General features: G+C 34.1%; 1 protein-coding gene across 6 annotated transcripts in view; it reads right to left on the bottom strand.

Moving 5' to 3' along the window:
- Positions 1-6930: 6930 nt before the first annotated feature.
- Ythdf3 (YTH N6-methyladenosine RNA binding protein 3) overlaps positions 6931-16799 on the bottom strand; it is a 33890-nt gene continuing 24021 nt past the window's right edge. For all 6 annotated transcript variants that reach the window (XM_006535442.4, NM_001358041.1, NM_172677.4 and 3 more), the window contains one exon: positions 6931-10013. In XM_006535442.4, the coding sequence (XP_006535505.1) occupies positions 9990-10013 (24 nt within the window). In that variant the 3' untranslated portion in view covers positions 6931-9989. The remainder of the gene's footprint in view (positions 10014-16799) is intronic.

Raw genomic sequence — 16799 nt, 5'->3', positions numbered from 1 at the left:
AAACCAACCTTGATTATAGATGACTTTGAAGTGGGAACTAGAAAGTTTAGGCTTATAGCACCACTGTGGTCACTAGGAGATAATTAGGACTCAGGCAAATTCTGTACATGATTATCATGTACTTAAATACTTGAGGCAAAATTGCCAATCTAGTATTTCTTAACCTCAGAGTACGGAAAACTGTTCCCTTTGTCAAACCTAGCTCCTGACATGACTCTTGCCTAGAAATTCTTATCTATGACATCCTAAGCTCAGTAAAGAATTTTTTTCTTTTGACCTTTGTACAGCCATTCTGATTTTTTTCTTACCAAAAGAAAACCAAGTCTTAAATAACATCTTTATTACCCTCACAAACACTCCTCTCACTATATAAATCAGGACAGCAGGTATGCACCTGTAGATCATCTGAGCTCAAGAGATCAAGGACAGTCTAGATAACATAGTAAACAATTTCAAAACATCAAATCTAAAGTAATTTTGCCCATTAAACATATTAAATCTTATCAAAATGATGGGTGGTAAGATGGTCAGAAGGTAAAGGAAAATCCAGCAATAAAATCTGACTGAAAATTCATTGTAATGAATATGCTCAGTGAAAAGTACACCTGATTTTGTGTAACAAGGCCAAGAAGAGATAAACGTTCCTGGTGAGTGGGCCAGAAGTTCTGTGTATGTTGGAGTCCATATAGCAATGCCCATCATCATCCTCCTCCTCCTCCACTGGGCAGCATGGACACCAAGCAGTTCACCAGTGGGCACGAAGAAGAGACACTCTCAAAAGGAGTCCCAGTGCCAAAGGATCCAGAGAGGACCCTGGGCTGTTTCACTTGCTTTCTTTTATTTAACAAGAGATACTGTAATAGTCTGAATGCTGTAGACAAGCCAGAATATTCTACTGCTCTAATCAACCAGTGTTTTAATATTTATTTTAATTTCCTATACAATAAATGTCAGTACCTAACCCACATGGAAACATCCTTTAATTTCCTCAATGTGTAGGGAGGTCTTGAGACAGAACAACTTGAACCAAGGTGCTGGATGCCAGTCAGCCTACTACTTAAGAATATTCAACTTTACATCACCATGAAATTATGTAAACCCCTCAAATTGGACATACTGATGCTATTAGCAAAGTATATGGCAAATCAACTAAAAGAAGGGTTTAAGACAGAACATGAACAGCAAAGTTACTCAGAAACCAGTGGAAGGTTAGATATTTATGTCTTTTGAAACCTTAATCATCTTAATGCTATCCAAAATAACTTTTGTAAAAATCTTTTTAATTTTGATTGCTGTTATTCTTGGGTGTCAATTTAACTGCACCTGGTACTAATTAAAACCAAAATGACTTGGCACACCTGTGAGTGAATATGTTCTTAAATCAAATCAGTTTAAGTAGGAAGAACCACCCCCCTTTTAACCCAGATCAGTCGAGGTGGGTAGATCCACCATTAATGTGGCCCATACCTTCTGCTGACAACCTATTTAAAGGACATGAAAGAGTTTTTGTTTGTTCTTTGCCTGTTTACTATTGTTCTCACTAGTAAGCTTATTCCCTCTCTTCGCATCAAAGCCTGTCTTCAGGATTCTAGCTGAAGACATGCAGCCTTGTGGACTGAACAGTTACTGTATTCTTGGACCTCCCATTGGTAGACAGCCGTTGTTGGACTAGCTGGACCACACACATCCTGTCAGCCACTCTATTATAATAAATTATATATGATACAGAAAGACAGATAGTAGATATAGATCTATTTTATATATCTATATATAAATATATATAATACATAACATTTAAGTTAATATATAAAATATATTCTATATTATCTATGCAGAGAAGGAAGCATCTTTGTATATATAGGTTCTGAAGTCCTGTTCCACTAGAGAACCCTAATACAATTGTTTAAAACAATTAGCATTGATCAAAATTAGTTTATTTCTACATTATTTACCCCAAGTGTTTTTATTTCATGACCTTAAAAATAGCACCTGGGAAACAGAAGGGCACTAAATTAAAAAAATAAAATAAAATAAAATAAACACATAGCTGAAAACCTGAGGCTACATAATTTCATGACACATATTTAACCACTAACTCCCTATTATTTGACCAATTGGTAGAAGGAGATAGGTTGTTACATAAGTTCTGAGAAAGGCAAAAAATGGTTTAATTTCTTAAGCCAGTTCCCCAAACCTGGTATTCCATTTGCCTTAGACACTGAACTGTTTCCAGGTACATTTCTTTTCTCCAACTTTTAATATAAAAGATGTTATTCAACACGCCTGAAATAAGTATGTAACAACCAGCATCTTGAACTTTAAGTGGCTTAAGTACTTCTCAGTTCTTTGCATTTGAAGAGGTATAACAGTTTATGACTACACATATACATGTGCAGTCAATCACATGCAAAAGGAGTCAACTTACTAACTACAAAGAAAAAATAAACTTCAGTACTTTAGTAAAATGTAATTAGGTTAAAATTTAACAACGGACAATGTTAAAGGAAACATGTCTGTTGAGAAATGAATTATATCGCCAAGCAGTGGTGGCGCACACCTTTGATCCCAGCACTTGGGAGGCAGAGGCAGGGGGATTTCTGAGTTCAAGGCCAGCCTGGTCTACAGAGTGAGTTCCAAGGCTACACAGAGAAACCCTGTCTCAGAAAAAGAGAGAGAGAGAGAGAGAGAGAGGAGAGGGGGAGAGAGAAGAGAGAGGAGAGAGAGGGGTAAGTATAAAGAGTAATACATACAAACCTTAAACTGCTTAAAAATATATTTAATTGCACATCAGTTCATTGTTTTCCTTTGAGTAAAGAATGTGCTGAGTTGATTTCCCTAATGTCTTTCCTCTGTAACCTCCTGTTATAATTTAAAATTTCTCAGTGCAGTGAGAACTGAAATTAGTTGCAAACACTAAATGCAAACTTCTCCATTTTTACAATTTTCCCAGAAGCTTTTACAGTTAAGTCTACCTGGACAGCTAACCTTTCTCAGGTATATTCAAAGCAGCCAAATGCCTTTATAAACAATTTTGTCATACTTGATCAATTGATATACTTACAACTTCTAATGTAAACAAACACAATGCGAGAAAAGAGCTTTTTTAAAAAAAGCACAAATGACTGTTGATAAGGACAGAAATGCTTTTGAGTATCTGCAGGAGATGACCCAAGGACTCCTCCTGGATGCTCAAGTTCAGTATTATATCACTGCAAGGGTCTTCAAACACATGTCCAACAACATCTAGCTTCCTGTAATATCTGACACAATACAAATACTGGTAAACAGATGCTATCCTGTAGTTCAGAGAATAACAAGAAACATACAGATTCTACAGAAATATGATTCTGAATAACTCTAATATGTAGTTGGTCCTCAGACTTAAGAATTAGGCATATGGACACCAACACCTCAGTTAAAACACTTCCCAGACAGACAACACAAAGCCAGTTAGTCCTGTGAGTCCAAGTAAAAGCATGCTTATTGGAGCTAGTATTCAAAACCTTTATAGTGAAGGATAACAATTTCATTTGCAAATAAGTATTTTTCTTAGTACTAGAATAAGGTGACATTTCACTGAGTACAGCAAATGCCTCATCCATCTAAAACTGCTGGATTCCTCTGGTGACAAATGACATAACACAGGCACATTTATTTCAGCTCTGAAATGTGACTGGTCAGAGAAATCTATAGTTTGCCTACATATTTAAATGATAGCATCAAGAGGCATTTGTAGTAAAGACAAGTTTCTACTCTCTAGGAATTTTTCAGCTGTCTATGGGCTTTTCTTAACCTTATGTTTCTACATTCCCTCCATATTTACAAAATTCTGTTTGACCTTTCCTTTAAAAATTAGCTCCAGCAAGACAAACTACTACACTTTTCTTATAAAAACCATGGGTGACAGTTATTAAAAAGCAGTGTTAAGACATCTGCCTTCACTCTCAGACACCAACTCTTTTTCATCTATGTTTAGAAGCCTTAACTACTGTGCACCTGGGACTGGAATGTTGGGTGGGGTGTAGTCCATGCCCAAAGTTCTAGCAATGTTTGTATGCATGAGTATATATAAGGCTATGTGGCCAAAATACAATCTTGCCAGACAGGCCCACCCACTAAAAAGAAAATGTAGCAAACAGGATGCATAATTAACAAAGTTTTGTAATACTACAGTTATTGGTCTCAGGTTCTCAATAAAGCAGCAAGAAAGTAGTCCATTTCGACTACAACCTCTAAGTTGCACTCATGCAGTAAAGACTAAAATAACTTCTAAAGGTACAATAGACCCTGAATTCTCCATAAATAGAAAAGGATAGTTAATATTTGAGGGCTTAAAGTAAGCCCAAGGATAGAAACATGATACTAGCTCATTTAACCATTTTGAAATGTTATTAACATTATTTTACTATGTGTTCTCTTAAGGCACCAGAAAATAAACTGGGGTAATTACTACCTCCGAGGCTCATGTTCTCAGCCACTACATTAAAAATCTGGTTATAGCTGTCTCCTGAGAGGCTCTACCAGTGCTTGACAAATCAGAGAGGTGGATGCTCTCAGCCAACCATTAGTATGAATGCAGGGTCCTAAATGGAGGAGCTAGAGAAAGGACCCAAGGAGCTGAAGGGGTTTGCATCCCCACAGGAGGAACAACAATATGAACTAAAGTACCCCCAGAGCTCCCAGGGACTAAACCACCAACCAAAGAGTACACATGGAAGAGAGGTAGGTGGTCAGTGTGAACAGTATCTGTATCTTACCTCCTCCTCTATCATTCCATCTGAGCCCTCAGTCTAGTACATAATTCCTGCATTCAGAGTTAATCTTGCCCATTACTGAATCTTCTCTGGAAAAGCCTTCTCTCATGGAAGCACCGCAGAGGTGTCCTTCTCAGTTCAAGCAAGCTGATATTCAGCCACCATACCCTTGTCTCAGAAGACAGAGGAAAGCTTAAGTAGGTCAGCAGTAGAGTACCTGAATAGACTATACCAGACTGTACATTTAATCTCAGGTAAGGCAGTACACAAAAGTAACTTTATATCTAACAAATTACACCTCAGACAGGTGCTAAGTGTATCATCAACACAAGTTACTGTATGCATCCTTGGTATGTGACAGGAAAAAAGAGGACTATGTGTGTAGTCCTCCTCCCTAAAGCTTATAACCCAAATAAATGAAAATTATCAGCCAGATTCCAAAAGAGGAACATTCTACACACTATCATTATCATCAAACAGAATCCCACGAAATGATCTCAACCAAGGAGACATGAAAGCTACATGTGCCATGGTATTCTTGATGAGATCCCAACAAAAGGGGCAGTAGATAAAAACTAAAAAACTAATATGTACAGTTTACTAATGAATCCATACACATTAATTTCTAGGTTAGGAGGAACGGTGGGAGATGGGTACAAAATAGAACACTGGCTTCTGTCTTTCTAGATTTTCTATAAAACTAATTTCTAAGTTATTAAGAACTGAGATGGATAAAAATTAGTTAAGAACTTTGGCTATTGTCTTTCCAGATTTTCTGTAAACAGTCCTAATCTGACTTATGAAGAATAAAAAGATATTGTGAAATGGCAGAATGAAAAAAAAAAATGGATGTCTTTGGGACACATGTTTAATACTTTGAATACAAAAAAAACCAAAAATCATATGGGTGGCCATACTACTTTCAAAGGGGAAACATTTGACAGACTCACAATAGGCTACAGCACTAAGTATCTAAATTAACCATGTTACAAAATCTCAGAAGTGCACTATCTTAGCTATGTTCTATTTGTTGGCTAACACTAAAGAGACTGGCTCAGTTCCACCCCATTAGTTGGATGTATTTCAAATATCTTTATTTCTATGCCCCTAGATGCAATTCTATTCCATGTCTCAAAAATGTACAGTATGTTAAAAATCAAAGTTTAATATATGGAATCTTCAAATGTATGTTCATTGGAGGACCAAGTAAGATGGCAGTAAGAAGTTTTCATGAAAATAGTTGTTCACTCACATTTAGCTCTAATATTACATAGATAACCAAAATGAAATGTATTCTGGTTTTGGTACACTAATGAATAAGCTGTACTTAACCTACAACCACTATAAATAGGTACACAAGAATTCTGTTTATCATTTTAGCAGAAAGAAAAACCTACTACACTCCTGAGATTATGTACTAGTCCGTACTACATAAGTAGAAGTAAAGAGAACCACCTTGAACCATTTAACTTCTAACTGTAAGTGTATCTTAGTCTCTAGAAGAGAATCACCAGATCCAACACTAAGAAGCAAGATCAGTGAAGAGAAATCAGGTTCCAAGCATAGGTGAATAATGACTGTCCTCAATTCTATGTACACTGATGAAATACATTCTCTTGGGGAGATCACCAAAAAGTGACTCCTGATACTACTGCAGCTACTAAGGGGCATCTGACACAGGGGTAATTTTTATATACACACAGCTAGTTTGAGAACACAAAACTAAAAATTTAGATTTAAAACTAAATTTTTAGTTTTCTCATCTATACCAATGCTTTACAGAGAGCTAAGTTAATAATCAACATACTATCCAGAATTACCATGACCCTAACATATAATTCCATTAATTCTAAAAGACAATGTAAAATCTGTTAGAAAAGTATTCCTTGGAGCCAAAAGATAGGTTCTTAGACATCTGGAAACACTACTTCCTCTTACTACATTAAAAAATAATAATAAAATAAAAATAAAAAAGCCTTCTCTATCTCAAGTATTAAGAATGTATAAGTAAACAGGCTGATTAGACAAAGGGATCCTATCCTCCCTGCCTTTAATTCACTTCATGCTGACTAAAATGAGGAACTTACATGCATTTGTCAATCAGGAAAACAGGTAAGTTATTTTTCTAGCAGGCAGCATATATTTATAAAGATAGCTAAAAAGGAAAGAACACCAATTAGAGTGAACAATTTTTATTGAAACCCTCAAAGATTAAAGAGGACCAAAAGATGAGTTCGGTACCATAACAAAAAAAATCTCACCTACTGTACCATCATTCACAGGAATGAACAAACCCAAACACGACAAAATTTAAATTCTCATGTAACTGCTACACGTGAAATGTAAATGAACTAATCATTTCATCATACCCTTCCTTTAATCATAGGAAAAAGGGAATTTACATGGCATAACAAAAAATACACAAAATTTAATGAAAACACAATTCTCTTAAAATCTCACAAACTTACTTTTAAAGGATGCAGAACTCACTTGAAATGATTGAATGACTTAAGCTGATTAAGATTTTTTTTTAACTGCAAACTGTTTCAACATCAGCTTAACCCCACATGCATGGTAGTCAAAAATAACACAGCTTTTCAATTAGAAAGATCACAGGTTAAAATGAGGAATTAAGCACTAAAAGTTTGAGTTTTTTGTTGATTTTTTTTAAAGGAAGTTTCAAGTACCAATATGTATAGTGAAAGAATACTAATTTTGGTTACTTTCCCCCTTACTGTTAAATATACAAACTATAATACCATTAAAAATAAAATACCCACATAAAATAACTTTAGTAAGAATCATTCAAATGACAAATTGGAAAAACACTGAGCAAGAAATCACAGGACCAATAATGTCTTAATTTAATATTATTCAAACATTTTATTATATATATACTCTTGTAGAGCTCAGAGTCTCTCCCTTTTGGTCCCCGCAGTTAAGAAACATTCTGTTGGTTGTACTTTAGAGACAACCGGTAATGATGTCATTTAATGGAAAATAATCTTACAATATACTGACTGACCAAGAAGGAAGAGAAGTTGGTGCTTTGGGGAATACTTAAAGTGAGAAAAACACAAAAATTACCAAGTGGAAGCTTTTGTCCAAAGGAATGCTGCACCCATTTCACATAAGATTAGAAATTCAGGTTAAAGGCACTGGGATGTTCTCTTCACCACGAATAGACTCTCAGCTGAGATTCACTGGCCCTGTCTGAGTCTACTGCAATCAGCCTGCTCATTGGGTATTTTGATGACATTTCTTACATAAAACCTAATGTAAATTAAACAAGACTGAATTAGTTTCTAATGTATCTAGTTTTATAAAAATATCCAGAGTTGCTAATAAAGCACCAAGAAAAAGAGACCCTCAGAGGGAGGCCTCAGCTCCTTCCTACAAGGTCACCCTTTTTACAGTTTTCTCTAGTAGGAGCTCCAGAATGACATGAGTCATCTTTAAAATGTCCTACTTATACAATCCTAAGGATACAGAACATTGCTGTGCTGACTATACCCAAATGCCAACTTTCATTATAAATAGTTAAGAGACATATTACAAGATTTCATGGCTTAGTCTCAAAAATGTAAAATAGGTGCAATTTTCCTTTAAGAAAGTTTTCATTCTGTAATATACCATTAATATTTTTGTGTTCCCTTCAGTAAACACTGATATAACTACACTGGGACTAACAAGTAACTGTGAAGTAGCTATGGTCATTTACAAATACTGTATTTTAATAAAAAAATACAATATTTGTACATCCTAAAATATTTTATAAAAATTATATAAATCAAAGTTTCAAAGAAATATGTGTCATGAGGCTTTCAAATTGAAGTGAGCAAAGACAAGAGCAAATGAAAAGATCTCTAACTACGATGTAAACATAAATGAACTAATGCAGATCAAAAAGACATTCAAATCTACTGTATTGCTATTTTCACCCTTAACATATCATTCTACATAGCTTTCTCCTTTCAAAACAGTAATATAAGGGGCAGGACATTATTTTCATAACCTTATACCATCAAATCAAATACAGATGCACAACACATTCAATTATACAAAATCAATTTGTTTCAAGATACAAAATTAATGTTGATATGTAATTAATGAAAAAAATAGGATGTTAAAAAGATTATCTATAAGAATACCCAGATATATACTGTATTCCCATGTATATAGATCTCATCAATAAAACATCAACACATTCACTTAGATACTGATTTAATTCATGGATCAAGGCCATATTTTCAAAGTATTTTAAGGATGCCAGTACACTGCAAAAGCTGGAGAAGAGTTGAGAAACAGTATATGCTTACTAAACAAGAACTATATTTATCTAGTGAATACCTAGAGTAATAAATTTTTACTTCATGATAGCAATCAGGCTCGCAAACACCCAGAAATAGAATTTAAGGGTTTTAAATGTAGTTATAAAGGTCATAAAAAGTCTGATTAGACTGAGGTACATTTACTCAAAATGTTGAGATTCATTAAGTGGTAGAAACAAAATAATCCCTCAAACCAACGCATATTCTCAGTGTACATGTAACTGGAGAGGAGGGGATGTGCATTAATTGGTGAAGCCCACCAGGCTGCATATTTGTTACATCAAATAGTTTGAAGACAAGGGAAATGTTCTAATATATAATTTTAGATTATGTACTGTTTGGCTAAAATAGAGCATAAGGTTGCTTTGCCATATTAAAAGTTTGCTACAATAATTTTTCACATAAACATTCAGACTTGAACTCCAGACTAAATATGGCATGATTATTTTGCTTTTAATCTGTCAAATAGCTAAAAATTGACAATTTAAAAACTACGACAATGAAAAGATTGAAGCAGTGAGACTCTTACATCATTGAACCACTTCTAATGGATAACTGTTAGTACTTAACAAATTCCAAGAGTTAATGAATCCTTGCAATTCATTCAGTCTTCTGTGCCTTAGCTAGGATGCATAATTACAAAAGACAGCAGGTACTGGTAAAAGCTTCAGGACACAAAGTGCTTCATGAAGTTACAGTTCTCAAGTGTGTTTGGTGAGAGAATAAGGGCAGATGCGCTGATGAAAACCATTACAAGAAGAATCAATTTCATGTTAAAGGGTTCAAAGATGTCACCTTAAGCAGAAAACAAAAAGCTTTAATAACATCTTCTTTGACTTATTAGGCATTTCCAGAGTCTACATCATTAGTGTTGTCATTTTAATAGGACATCTCCACACGGTGGTTATTGCTTGTTTCTATTTCTCTCCTGAAAGAAAAATATAAATGTTATAACAAAATATAATCACTATGAAGTGATTTTAACTATAGGTACATATAAATCGTTTCTAGATTTAGCTCTTCAAATACTAATTATCTCTCTCCATATATCACAGTGAGATGATCACTACAAACCTCTTAAACAACTCCAAAACTGAAGGCCTATTTCAAGATAGTTTATATTTACACCTTTATTTTACTACATGATTTAAGATGAAAACATTATGCTCTTTTTTTTTTGTTTGTTTTTAATCCTTCCAGTGAAGTTTAGATGTGTGGTATACCAAATTAAAGGCTATTAATGTGTGGTATACCAAATTAAAGACTAAGATGGAAACTTAAGTCACATTAAAGATACATTAAATTAGGAGTTCAGTATTAATTTTGAAATGACTCACATTCAATATATTATAACTTTTCACATCAAGAATAAAGGAGGCCTAAGACTGTCTACCAAGGAGTTGTTAGCTATATTAGGGAAAGAAGAGGAAGAGGAAATAAAGAGGAGAGAAGTTAGAGGGAGGGGTAAACTACTCAAGGCTACATTAAACAGAAATGTATGACAGGTAATCAGTTACAACAATTAGGATAACTTATTATTTTAAAAATTACATGTTTCAGTTTAAACTGTAATCAACGTTTATTGAATCACTAAAATACACAAATTATACACTTAATGCATCTCTCTTTATAAAGCATAACTTTCAATTCAAGGGACAGAAAAGGAGATAGCAAGGAAAATATAGAAGAAAACTCATTTAGTCTAAGAGAAAAGAAGAGTAAAAGATCTCAGAAAATAAATGTAAAAATAATTTATTTTTATAACATGAGTCAACATAAACGTACACTAATCCAGAAAAATAAAACCTATAAGAATTCTTTAAATTTCACATTACATATTTATGAGAAACAAATCTAAAACACAAGGACAAAGAAAAATTTAAAAAAAGAGAAACACAACCCAAATAAGTGATGTCAGAAAAAATGGTCAACAGTCAGAAATTGCTATGGACAGAAGTGGCCATTTAAAAGGTCTAAGTGGTACACTCAAGTTTTCAAAAGCAATTTTATACTAAAGCAACTTATAAGAAATAGGTAACATTCATAATAGGAGAATGTAGCATGTTTTTCTTAGTAAAACGGTAAACAAATATAAAAAGCACAGAAAACTGAAATTACAGTATATGATCACACAGCAACCCCAAATGTAAGCCTCATGACAGTCCAGGGTCACTGGACTTTTAAAATAAATCTGTGAGTGTTGTGAATGAGTGTGCGAGTGTGTGTGAGTGTGTGTGGTGTGGTTTGGTGGGAGTGTTTTTTATATATATATATATATATATACATATACACACGATCAGGAAGAGATCTCCCTGATCTTCCTCTTCCCAAAACAGTGCAGAGAATAAAGGAAAACAACTGCCATCAACTTTTGGCATTCACATGCACAGACAAATGCACTCACATGCACACACACACAACTAATGTATGAATTTGGCAGTATCAGTGGATAAAAAACATAAGTTAACAGTAAGCAATTAAAACAACTGAACATTTACAAAAACATGCATAAAAATGGATTTAACAAGACAATGAAAATTAAAACACTCTCATAATAAGACAGGAAATATTCCTTCAGAAGGTGAAGAACAAAAAAGTACTACCCTAAAACCAATTAAGTTTGGTTTAGTATCAACCAAAGAATGAATTATACATCTCTACAAAGTAAAGACATTTCGCAGCCTTTATTTATATGAACAAAATATAGGAAATACATGTTTAAGAACACCAAACGTTCAAATGCAAGGTGAAGTGAGTTGACTTGAATATACTATGTCTGTTAGCAGAATTCTCAAAAAACTTCCAACAAACAAATGTTCAAATGTCTAAGAATATTGAGTGGAAACTTCTTAGTAAATTGAAAATTTCCTTCCAGGACCCAGAAAGTCAATTTCAATCAGAAATTATAGAACATTACAGTAACTTAGTAAAACTTGGTGGGTACTTTTTTTTTTCCCTATGAGCATCTAGTAAATAATACTTATTATACATATTATATACTATAGTTATATATTAACATAATTATATTGTTATAGACACTAAAAGGCAATTTTACTTAAACTAGTAAAATGGAAAAATAGTAAATGAAAGAATATTAAGGTATCATTTTAGAAATATTGTAGCCATTGTGTGTAGCCTTTCTAAGGTTGGGTTTGACTCCACACCTAGTTCTTTAATCCTTTAGAGAGGCTACAGTTAGAATATCGAGGATACAAGGCCAGTCTGGGCTACAAAACAGGTCTGTAGCTGGCATAAACTTCACTGCAAGTTTAAAAAGTAAACACACACACACACACACACACACACACACACACACACACAAATGGCTAGAATATTTCTAAAACGATACTTTAATGCACCTTTACTATACTTTAATATAGCAAAATGTAACTTCTATGCTTAGATGCTTAAATTATTCAACGAGATTCTCTTAATTTGTTCTTTCTTAGTGTCTAATAAACCACAGCTTGTTCAAGGATGTGTGCTGAATAAAGATTTTACAAATGTATGGATATGTTTTTCAAATTTCATTAAATTTCTATACTACTTTTTGCAAATTTCACCTACTGTAGAATACTTGAGTACCTGCTCTATGTTCTAAAACATCTCTCTTGCCACATCACCCAAAATCTAAGAAATTCACCTTGACTTTATACTTTCAAACCAAAATATTATTCACAAATTTATTTTACAGGAGTTGCAGATGGTTATGAGCTACCATGTAGGTGCTAGGAATCTGAGTCCTCTGAAAGAGCAGCCAGTGTCTTATTCAACGAACCATCTTTAGCCATATATATATATATATATACATACACACATACATACATACATACATATACACACACACATATATATTTTAAGACTTTAATGTATTTCAGGTTCCAAATAAAATTTAGTATCTAATAATTATTTTTAAAATGTTCAGGAAAATCGTGAATCAAATCAGGTAGCATGATTTCATTTAACCATATGGTTCATTTGTGGAAAAGATTAAGTGTAATTATGACACGTAGCTTTAGAAACAGCTTTCAGTGTTCTGTATTAAAGAGTTTGTACAATTTCTCCCTTAAATGTGGACCAGACCCAATAAACACTTCCTTTTAGTCAACAGAACAGGAAACAGAGATAGGGTGTCACTTCTGTAAACAAGCTGCAGAAGCTTTAATCCTATCTAGACATACACTGCTTCCTTATGTTGCTATTGTCTACCTAACTGCTACCTTTTGTTTGCTTGGGTTTTGTTTAATGTTTCTTTTATTTTTGTTTTTCTTTTCTTTTTTGAGACCAGATCCTGTGTATGTTAGACTGGTCTCAATACACTAGATAGCCAAGAACAAGCTTAAATTCTTTATTCTCCTACCTCTTGCCTTATGGAATGCCTCCTGAATATGGAAACTGCAGGCCTATTACTAACTACCAAGCATTGTTTTATTGTTTCTTGAATGCTGGACTGGCATTCTACCAATAAAACTGATTCTTCAGCCTGGATGCATGGAGCTTATGGTCAAAAGGACCTTAAAAAAAAAAAAAAAACAAGTAAATCCCACAATACATATGGTCCTCAATTTGCTTAGAAAAACAATACACTTATTAATTGAAATTCTGTTCAGTTTAATAAAATGAAGTCACAATTAAAGTAGGAAGGAAATTATCTTCCCCAAGATCTATGACTAATCTGATGAGCTGGAGAGGTCATTCGTTTCCCCAAAGTTCCTTTGGATGGAGCACTAGAATATAACACAACCACCACAAGCTGAAGGTAGGAAAAAAGAAAAAAAAAAGGAAACAAAAAGAGAAGTAAGAGAGAGACAGAGGGGGAGGGAGAGAGAGATTAAGAAATATCACAAAATGTTAATCAAAAGATACTCTGTCACAGCAACAAAAAACAAAACTAGGCAGTTATTAAGACTAAAACCTGGGGCTGGAAACACAGTTCAGTGGTTAAGAGCAGGAGCTCTTCTAGAAGACCTGGGTTCAAATTCCAAGCACCAACATGGTTTCTCAAACCACCTGGAAATCTAATTCCAGAGGATTTGATCCCTCTTCTGTCCTCCACAGGAACTGTATACATGTGCACAGGCATTCACAATGGCCAAATACTAGCACATATAAAAATATAAAGGTTAAATTAAAAAATACTAAAACTTCATACCAAATTGTTTGCTGATATATTTAATTGGATTTATAAGAGTAAAATTATAAAGGATATAAAACAGATGATTCATTCAACACTAAGACAAAAATTTCTAAGGACTGCCTATTCTCTATTAGTATGAGAGAAACTAAAATTTATACTGGACAAATACACTCAAATCTTCTGTATTTTCTTCTCATTTTCAAGGATTATATGAGCTTCATCAAAGGGACAGTGCACACAAATAATTCTTCTAGAGGCAAGTTAAGATAATAAAGATCCTGGACTTGAGTAAACACTTGCCTAGAATTCAAGACAGAGAAAAATCTTTTCTCACATTTGCATTTTAAATTCCTGTTGTGTTGTCATTATAACTTTGCTACTACTAGAATTCTTGATTATCAATTGGACACTATAATTTCCTACTACATTTTATATGTTTACCAAAGTAAGTGTTCTATTTCAGGACTTTAAATAATATGCCTAAGGCACTGTTCCTTAGCTTACCATAAAATTTAACGATAAATTGTGTTACCTTCAGAAATATAAAAATATACATGTTTTTCCCACTTTATCTCCTAATGGTCTAGCTAGAACTGAACTTTTATAACTTACTATTTGCACAAATGGAGAAACCAACAAGTAGCATTTATTATAAACACTGATCAACTACTAAATAGAGATTAGACCAAAAAAGAAGAAAAATTCCAAGATATTAAAACTTCACAAGAGATTCTTTAGGGCATTGGTTCTCAACCTGCGGGTCACCACCACTTGGGTAGGGGTCACATATCAGATATCCTGCCTATTGGATATTTGCGTTACAATTCATAGCAGTAGTATAATTATAGTAGCAAGAAAAGTAATTTTATAGTTGGGTCAGCACAACATGAGGAACTGTATTGAAGGGTTACAGCATTAGGAAGATTGAGGTCAGCTGTTTTAGAACATTTACACACTTGGCAGTATCTACTAAAACCTATGTGACAGTCATTTTTCTAGATAATAAGATATGAGCATAGAGCAGACTCTCCTGTTCTCAATTAGCTAATACACCTGTGTCAACAAAGGTTATCCACAGTTTGTCCTCCCATATTCCTCCCTATGCAAAGACCTTCACAATCAAGTGATCATTTTGTTTGCTAGGCTTAAAAAGCCTCCTCCTGCTCTTGAGTAATAAACCTGTAATTGAAAATGTGTTCACAGTCCCTCGGTATGTAGGGGGGACGGGCAGTTGGGGGATATTTATTCAAGTATTACCAATAGCTACCAGGATTTATCAGCATTTCTTCAACTTTTTTCTTTCCATTGAAATGCTTCTTTTACCTTTTCTTTAAAAAACAAAGAAAGAAACAAGCAACAGCAAAAACAAAAAAGAACTATGTAGGTTAAATTCTCAGAAGCCAATTTCAGTCTTCATTCCAGAGCCAGAGAGGAGACATTTCTTATTACCCCGCTTACCCTTCCTTTGTAGTGTCTTTTGCTTCAAAAGTTTTAAAGATTTTCTCTTTCATGTCTGTTCTTTTCTTTTTTAAACTCACCTGATAGTGATCTGGAAGACTGATTTCAATCTGAAAACATGTGATCCTGAAATGGTTCCTATAATTATCCTTCCCATTGTTTTTTTTTTTTCCTGGTGCTTAAAAAATTCACACCACTTCTCTTTCCATTACATCTTTTTCCTCTTATATTTTCATGTCCATTACTGTGCATTTGGTTAACTTCTTCAATTTGGACTTCTAAACCTTCAAGATCTAACACGAGTACAGGTATAATCCCACTAAACTGTTTGTTCACATTTTTTGATCTAATAACCATGTTTTAATTTTTCAATAACTTTTTAGTACTCTGCTACAATTATGTAGGAATGGGAATCCTTCCTACTAGACGAACTGTTAATCTTTTGTGTGTGGTACATACATATGTGTGTTTGTATGTATATGTGTATGTATACAGTTGAATGCTTTTGAAGGTTCTCTGTATAGTGCCAGCTGTCCTAGAACTCACTGTGTATGTAGGTAACCCCTGCCTCTACTTAATGAGTGCTAGGATTAAAAGCATGAACCACATGTGAGGTTTCTGTTTTATATGTCAAACTATCTTTTGATCCCTGAATTATCCTATTCTTTTTTTCAACCTTGGTCATTTCATTAAACTTCATTTTAGTCAAATATAATGAAAACTACCTGTTTAAATCTAAGGATGTATCCAAGATAGTACCTACATAAATACTGGCTGGCATAGATTTGTTTCGCAACTTCAAATTCCCTTGAAACTTCTCGTTTTGAGATAAGAGGTCCTAACATTCTAAACTTTATATGGCAGACAGGATATTCTAAGTTGGCTCCTCCACAAGAATCTTGTTGCCTAGAAAGCAAGCTGGAGAACTCCTACTGCCAGGAATGGGGAAAACTCAGTAAATGAAATGTACATCGAAGTTTTACCTATTATAAAGGGGTCAAAAATTTAAAGCAAAGGCTGGGTTCAGTGGAGTACAACTGTAATCCCAGTTTTCGCAAAGCAATACCTAGCACCATTACCAGGGTCAAGAACCTGTTCCTAGATGGCCTAGGCCTGAGG

The sequence above is a fragment of the Mus musculus genome, chromosome 3, assembly GCF_000001635.26.
Source record: "Mus musculus strain C57BL/6J chromosome 3, GRCm38.p6 C57BL/6J".
In the NCBI taxonomy this organism is placed as follows: domain Eukaryota; kingdom Metazoa; phylum Chordata; class Mammalia; order Rodentia; family Muridae; genus Mus; species Mus musculus.
The sequence above is the reverse complement of the archived record's forward strand: the minus strand, read 5'-3'. Positions and strand labels throughout refer to the sequence as shown.